At 48.4% G+C, this 7,701-nt stretch overlaps 1 protein-coding gene across 1 annotated transcript in view; it reads left to right on the top strand.

The window, feature by feature from the left end:
* KLHDC4 (kelch domain containing 4) overlaps positions 1-4,533 on the top strand; it is a gene marked incomplete at its 5' end in the record, with an annotated part of 24,301 nt that extends 19,768 nt beyond the window's left edge. Inside the window, 5 exons of the mRNA XM_009069976.1 lie at positions 561-575; positions 1,750-1,958; positions 3,085-3,490; positions 3,947-4,063; positions 4,364-4,533. Of these exons, the coding sequence (XP_009068224.1) occupies positions 561-575; positions 1,750-1,958; positions 3,085-3,490; positions 3,947-4,063; positions 4,364-4,533 (917 nt within the window). The remainder of the gene's footprint in view (positions 1-560; positions 576-1,749; positions 1,959-3,084; positions 3,491-3,946; positions 4,064-4,363) is intronic.
* Positions 4,534-7,701: the final 3,168 nt, after the last annotated feature.

Raw genomic sequence — 7,701 nt, forward strand, 5'->3', positions numbered from 1 at the left:
GCACTGCTGCAGGACTGGGAATGCAAATCCTTTCCTTTCCTTTGAATAACACACCAAAAAAACCCCAAGCCTAGGACAAAATCTCCCTCTCAGTGAATAACTCTTGTGCTCCAGGGTTTGCTCTGGGGGGGAAACACAGCAGATGAGTTGATTTAAGTATTTCTTCTTCCCAGATGTAGCATTTGTGTAGTGTGGCTGTAGAAAAGAAGGGGATAGGGTGAAGGAAACAACAGTTCCAGGAGGATGTGGGAGGAATTATGTTCTCCTTGTTGTGCTGGAGAAGAAACATGGACCATCACATAGCAGGCAGAGCTCTACAAGGGGAATGGGAAGCAGGTGCCTGTTGCAGCAGACTCTGTGCTTCTGTCCCCTTGTCACACTCTGTTTTACAGCCTGGAAAGATGTGGTTGTGTCTGCTTTGCTGAGCAAAGCTTTCAGGTCAGCCAGAGGCTGGAGGGAGTTGTGGCTCTCAGCTCCAGGTGCCATCACTGATGTGATGTTTCACCCTGACACAGTGGAACACTGGGGAATTGGAGCAGGGTGAGGAGCTGGCACAGCTCTGCAGGAAGGTTGGGGTATTATCCTTGTCAGAGAATCACTTCTAGCTTGCAGCATCTCTGTCACCTCCTGGAATAGTCTGAGCTGGAGTGGAGGGTCTCCAGACTCCTTGCATAACTGTGAGCAGCTCTGGCCTGCCTGAGGCAGCCTCAGGAAAAACTACAAGGAAAGATATTTTAGGGATTTTTTTTGGCTTTGTATGTGGGAGGGAATTAAAACAACATTCTGAAATTCCTGTTTCTGGGACATTTTGATCACTGCTTTGCTGCTTCACAACAGAAAAGCTTTGGGATTTCAGAGTTCTCCTCCGGTGGGTTGGCCCTGGCTGGACTCCAGGTGCCAACCAAAGCTGCTCTATCCCTTCCCTCCTCAACTAGAAAAGGGAAAACACAATGGAAAGCTCATGGGTTGAGACAGAGGCAGGGAGAGATCACTCACACTCTGCCCCTGCTCCAGTGTGGGTCACTGGTTGTTGGATGTCCCCAGAACTAGGAATTCCATCACTTCCCTTAGGGGAGAGTATTTTATCCCTGACTCAGGGAATGGGACAGTTTCCTTTGAGGTGAATTTCTAACAGTTAAAACTGATTTCTTTAAACCTTAAAGTGGATTTGTGTGTGTGTGGGGGAGAGTTGGTCACCAGTACTGTCTGGATTCCAGATCCTGTTTGTTATGTCCCATTTATAGCTTATCCTGTTGAAACTGAGGTTCCTTTGGAAGCACAGTGCCTGGCCAGTGCTTCTCCCAGCCTGCATTTTGGGGATTTGCTCTGAATTCAGAGTAGAAAGGTTTGAAGCAGCAGCTGAGGGACAGAGCACAAACCTTCTCCTGCTGCTGAGCCCTTCTTTAAAGCATGGTTGGGGTCCTGAGGATGTACTGTGCTTATTTTGGGGGGTAAGGCAGTGGTGCAAGTTGGCAGATGGAGAACTCCATGGGATAACCAAGGGACACTTCCTTGGCTGGATATAGTGGGGCCTTGTCTCAGATCCACCCTCCTGCAGAGGTATAGGCACCATTCCAGAGGCTCCTTGCTCCAGAAGCCTCTGAAGATACCCTCAGGATAGCTCTGTGATTTCTAATGTCCAAAATGGATCATGGAATGACTTGCTGGAATACTGAAGGGTCTTGGAATACACAAACCACTCAGGATTGTCCTTTGCTGCTGCTCATATCTGCTTTTATCCATCACCAGACAAGTGGACGTGGAGTCGGCTCAGCCCATCCGGAGTGAAACCCACTCCCAGGTCTGGATTCTCCGTGGCTGTTGGTCCCAGTAACCGCTCCCTGCTCTTTGGGGGAGTTTACGATGAGGAGGAGGAGGAGAGCATTGAAGGAGACTTCTTCAATGACATTTATTTCTATGACCTGGGGAAGAATCGCTGGTTTCCTGCTCAGCTAAAGGTTTGGTTTGAAATATGATACAAATATATTCAGGGCACTCTCCTTGGGCATCTCACACAGCCTTTGGGCCTGGTTTGGCCTCTTGGAGCTTTCATATAATCATATCACAGAATGATTTGGGTGGGAAGGGATCCTAAAGATCAGCTCATCCCACCCCCTGCAATGGGCAGGGACACCTTCCACCAGCTCAGGTTGCTCCAAGCCCCATCCAACCTGGCCTAGAACACTTCCATGAATTGGAAATGAGCTTTCTCTCTTTAGAGAAAGCCTTAAACTGAGGGTATGAGCACGTTCAGGAGGCAGTTCCTCTCCTCCAGGATTTGGGCTGCATCTGCCCTGTTGTGTAATGCAAAATGAAACATAACACAGTGAGGGTGTTTTACTGGAGGATGTCAGGTCAGATATGTGAGTCTGACTGAAATAGTTCAGTAAGAGCTACAGTGAAAGATCTCGTTGGTATCAAATCCCTTCCCTCTTCTCCCCAGCGTTGAGCTACCAGAAGAGATGAAATATGAACCTAAGGACTTCAGAGCTGTGTCCCTCAGGTCTCTGGTTGTCTTTGAACCACTCTCACAGGGCAAGTGGGGTGCAAACAACTTGATTGAACTTCTTTCCACCCCATTATTTCTGGGTTTATCCTCAAAATGGAAAAGTCAGTCCCATAATAACAGGCAAACATCCACTTAGATGTTTACTTCTGCCTTCCCAAATGCCTGTTTGCCAGCCCTTTCAGGCAGTACTTCCAAGCCCTGGAGTGCTGCTGGTAATGCTCTGTAATTTAGCACCCAGCAATTGTGATTTCAAGAAATCATGGGTTACTTTCCCTTGCTGCTGGCACAGAGTTGTGGCCTCTGTGTGTTCGTGACACCTGAGAGCAGAAGAGATGGAGAACAGCTCTGTGAAGAGAGGAAGGAATTCCATGGATTTTCCAGGGGTTTCTGCTGCTTGTTTTAGGCTGGTGGAAGTTCAGGCTGAAGTTGGGGGTTCCACTATCACTTGAGATTTAGAATTGGAATGGGAAATAATTGAGTCCTCCCTCTTCTTCCCATCATCATTTGCACTGTTTATACTAATTGCTGTTGGGTACACACAACTCACACAGAATCTCCTTTTGTCCTGCCAACAGGGACCAAAGTCAGAGAAGAGGAAGCGAAGACGTGGCAGACAAGCTGAGGCAGAAGCTGCTGGAGATGAGGACATGGAGCAACAACCTCCCCAAGGCCCCCAAGAGATAGTCAAAGAGGTGGTGGCTGAAGATGGGACTGTGATGACTATCAAGCAGGTGATCTCAGGACCTGCAGAGGAGAAGGAGAGGTCTGAATCAGAGGAGGAGGAGGAGGATGATGGAGCCTTGGGCCAGCACGTGGAGCCATGTCCACGCTCAAATGCCATGTTGGCAGTGAAGCATGGAATTCTCTATGTGTATGGAGGAATGTTTGAGGTGGGAGATCGCCAGTTCACCCTCAGTGACCTGTACAGCATTGACCTGCACAAGATGGAAGAGTGGAAGGTGCTGGTGGAGATGGATCCAAGTAAGTTCTGGTGGTGGATCTGTCCCTTTGCCTTTAGTGTAACAACTCTACAATAGGGAAAAAAAACAACTATGGAGCTTCCTCAGGGGATGGTGATGAGCCTTTGAGGAGTGATTTTTCCTGGACAGGACAAAGCTTGGGAGTGTGATCATGCAGTGTCTTAGCAGAAATCTGTCTGGTCCAGATCTTTGTGATCACTGCAGAGAGTGAGCTCTGGTTTGTCTACTCTGAAAATCAAGACCAGTAAACAGATTGTCTTTGTTCACTAGTGATCTGTTCTGTCCTGGGAATGCTGTGCCAGGCTTGCCCACTCAGCAGAGGACAGAGATGCCCTGTCCTCACCTCAGGGCAATGAGTGTCTTGGGTCCTTCGAAGCATGTGGACATTACCTGGTATTATCTCTTTGTACCTTAATTATCTTTTTGTACCTTGTTTCTGTTTTCTTTCTCATCCAAGAAGCCCAAGAATGGCTGGAGGAGTCGGAGTCGGATGAAGAGGATGATGACATGGAAGGTGCAGAGGGAGGGGAAGAGGAAGAGGAAAGCTCTGAAGAGGAGAGTGAAGATGAGAGAGGTAATGAATAAGATGAGTGCTGTGTCCATACTATCTAAAGTGGGTTTGATACAGTCCCTGCTGGTTCCACTGGCAGCCTGGAAGGTCTCACTGGCATTCAGGTGAGTTTTCTAGCAAAAGCAAATGTTTCATAGTGCGTTGTCTTGGAGTAGGAGAGAAATTCTTCTCTAGTAGAAGAGAAATTCTGTTGGTTACTGGTAGATTTTTAGGCTATTACATTTAGACACTTGAGCTGAAGAGCACCCTTGGCCTGGAGATTGCCTTCAGCAGCTGTTTCTGACCTCTCTGTCTTCTTTCCAGAGCAACACCCACCTGTGGAGCCTGCTGAGAATCCTGCAGACTACCTGTCCAGGACAGAGCAGTACTGGATCAAACTGGCTCATAGCCACATGGGCCCTGAGGCCAAGGAGAAGAAGGTGCTCAAAGTGGCACATGCCATGGCAAAGACTTTCTATGAAGATTCAGTCTAGATGTTGGTGAGGCTGTTCCATGAGGGAAGAAGCATGCTGGGAGCTGTGATCAGCCCCACTGATCCCAACCTGATGGCCAGAAGGCATCTTGGCACTCCAGCTTTGCCCTGCTTTGAGGGCCTGTGGGCTGACCATCCTCCTTGATTAATGTGCTGGATATGCTGTTATTCCCAGGAAGGTGTTGGGAGGGTTTTGAGGAACAAGGTTGCTGGCCAAGCACTTGTTCTGCTGAGCCTGGACTGTACAATACTGACTTTTGTTGTTCAAAGGTTGTTTTGAATCTGTCAAAACAAACTGCACATCACAGGGGTTTACTGATCCCAAATTCCCCATTCTGACCATACCAGAACTTGTCTCCAAGGGTTTCTACAATAAACTTACTTGGTTACATCATGTTGGTTTTGTCAGTTAATCCCATCACAGCTTTCCTACTTCTTTTCCTCCTGGATTGGAAGAGGGATCACTGTGACTGTGAGATATGCAGGTGGTGGTCATAAGGTGCACCAGCAGCCCTGAGATGTGACTGCATTTGCTGCAGAAACCTGGGAATCCTTTCCTACCTTACCTGTATGAGTGCCACTGTAGCCCCTGATGCATGTAGCAGAATCCTCTTCCTTTTCCATGTTATCTGCAGCAGGTTTTGCCTTTGTGGAATCTCCCAGCTCAGTTTCTCACATGTTGGCCCAGTTGTCCTCCAAATGAACTCTTTGACCAGTGAAATGCCCTACCTTGAGACCTGATGGCATGCTGAGGTCAGGAGGGAGTGGGCTGAGATTCCAAGGACTGATTTTCTACCCTTGCACTCCCACTCAGCAACTTCTCAAGGCATCACTTCCCAGCACAGCAGTGCTGTGTCCATAGGGGCAACAGATGGGACCCAAGTGTGTCTGTTGCAGCAAACAAGTGATGACTTGAGGTGCCACCAGGACTGGCTGTGCTTGTGCAAGGAAGTCCTGGTGCCATGGGTATTGCATTGGCAGGAACATCACCAGGGAGGCAGATCCCAGGAGAGCAGTGTGGGATCTGTTGGGCTAATTAGCATGGAACAAGGATTAAATAGGGCAGAAGGCCAAGGGGATTTCATTGTCAGGATAACAACATGGTTGATAGGAAGAGAGAGAGACCTTCCCCACAAAATAACAGGTGAGAGTTGGAAACAAACCATTTATTGATAACCTGGGAAAGATACAATACCTTGGTCTTACTGGCATTTGATCCTTCATGTGTGACGAGTACCAGGACAAGGGGGAATGGCTTCCCACGGCCAGAGGGCAGGGATAGATGAGGGATTGGGAAGAAATTCTTGGCTGTGAGGCAGTGGCACAGGCTGCCCAGAGAAGCTGTGTCTGCCCCATCCCTGGGAGTGTTCCAGGCCAGGTTGGATGGGGCTTGGAGCAATCTGGGCTGGTGGAAGGAGCCCCTGCTCATGGCAGGGAGTGGGAGTGGAGGAGTTTTAAGCTCCTTCCAACCCGAACCATCTGTGTGTCCATGATTCTTTGACTGATGCAGTTCATTTAGGAGCTGTGTGAGTAGTTGACCTGTTTCCCTACTCCAGGAGAAACTGCCACTAAGTCAGGAGTGTGCAGGGCTCCTGTTCTGTGCAAACACCTCACCCACAGCCCCCAGGGTGGTGTAGCACAGGCAGGAGATCCCATCCAGCCACTGCTCTGTTCTGCCTTAGCACAAACCTCTGGAGCCAACCTTACCCTGATACAGCTTAAATTCCTCCTTTCCCATCCTCCTTAAATTGCCAGATCCTGTCAGGACATTTAATTAGTCCTTAGGATTCAATTAAGCTCTTCATCATCACTACAATATTATTTCTCCTCTCACCCCTCCCTTTCTGTTGCAGTCTGGATGGATTTGATTTTTTTTTTCCCCAGCAACACTTCCTAACTCCTCACAAGGTAAATTGCTGCTGCCATAGCTCAGTATCTCTGGAAGATGAGGCCCTGGAGAGTCCCAGAGAATCTGGGTCTCAGGTACAAGGAACCAGACGCCAGATGGGCTGGGGAGAGGCTGACGTGGCAGGAGCAGGCAGAGGACTTTTGTCTTCCTTCCTTCTTGCCTTCCCTAAGGCTGCACTGAGGGACCAGCCCATGGCTCACACAGCTCTGGCTGGGGAGGGATGTGTCCCTTCCCAATGGCTCTGCTGTCACAGGTGAGCTGCTCCCCTGAGCCTCTCCTTGGGCCTCAGGTACAGCTCATTCTGCTGTAGGAACATAAAAACTCCATTGCAGCCTACAAAAAAATGATCTAAACCTTCAAGTGTCCATAGGCACCTGCCAGCATGGACATAAAGCAGCAGGGCTGGACAATTTACATGGATTTATGTGCCATGTTGATAGACATTTGAATGGGCCTTAGGTAGCTGTGCAGGAACCAGGGCTCGTGAGACAGGGAAATACACTGAATTACCTCTCTCTCTGGACTACTTCTCAGGAATATTTCTGGCCTTGGGCAAATGTGAAACGCCCAGAACTAAGATAAATTGCTCAGCTCCACAGGATTGAGAAAGGAATAATTATTTCTAACCATGTGGTTTGGGAGCTAATTAATATTAGTCTTGGGCTGTCTCTCATAGTGAGTAAAACCTCAGCTCAACTGACCTTTTATCCTGTGCAACAGAGAGGTGAAAAATCTGAGTTGGAGTTGTGTTTGAACATCACTGCTGGTCCAGGGGCAAGAGCAGCAACAACTAGTGAGTCACCAGTGGGAAAAGACTAGCCAGGAAATCACTGGTACTTTTATTTGATTGATACCAAGGGGCATTTTGGTGCTGCTTTGTATCTATCTAACCATCCCTGTGTTTGCAGGGATGTGTTTAACCTGCTCCTCACAGGCTCTTTGTGTCATCCACTTGAATGCACACACAAAAAAGACATCCTTGAGAGCCTTTAGAAAGAGTAAAACCAGAATTACAAACCCCCCCAGGGGTGAGTTCTCAGGGCTGCAATCACAACAGGTTGTTATTTGGTTCATATCAAGTGTGCAGCAACCACTCAAGAGGGAGGAAAAATGATGAGTAAGGACCTGAAAGGAAAAGCTAGCAAAAAAAAAGGAAGACGTGGGAAGATGATGGGACAGTTCCTACAGGAAATGAGATTTAAGGTATCCTTTCCCCTGTCCACCCATAGCCCTCAGCCTGGAAAGGGAAAGGAAGGGAAA

This window comes from Acanthisitta chloris, unplaced genomic scaffold (genome assembly GCF_000695815.1).
Source record: "Acanthisitta chloris isolate BGI_N310 unplaced genomic scaffold, ASM69581v1 scaffold3212, whole genome shotgun sequence".
NCBI lineage: Eukaryota > Metazoa > Chordata > Aves > Passeriformes > Acanthisittidae > Acanthisitta > Acanthisitta chloris.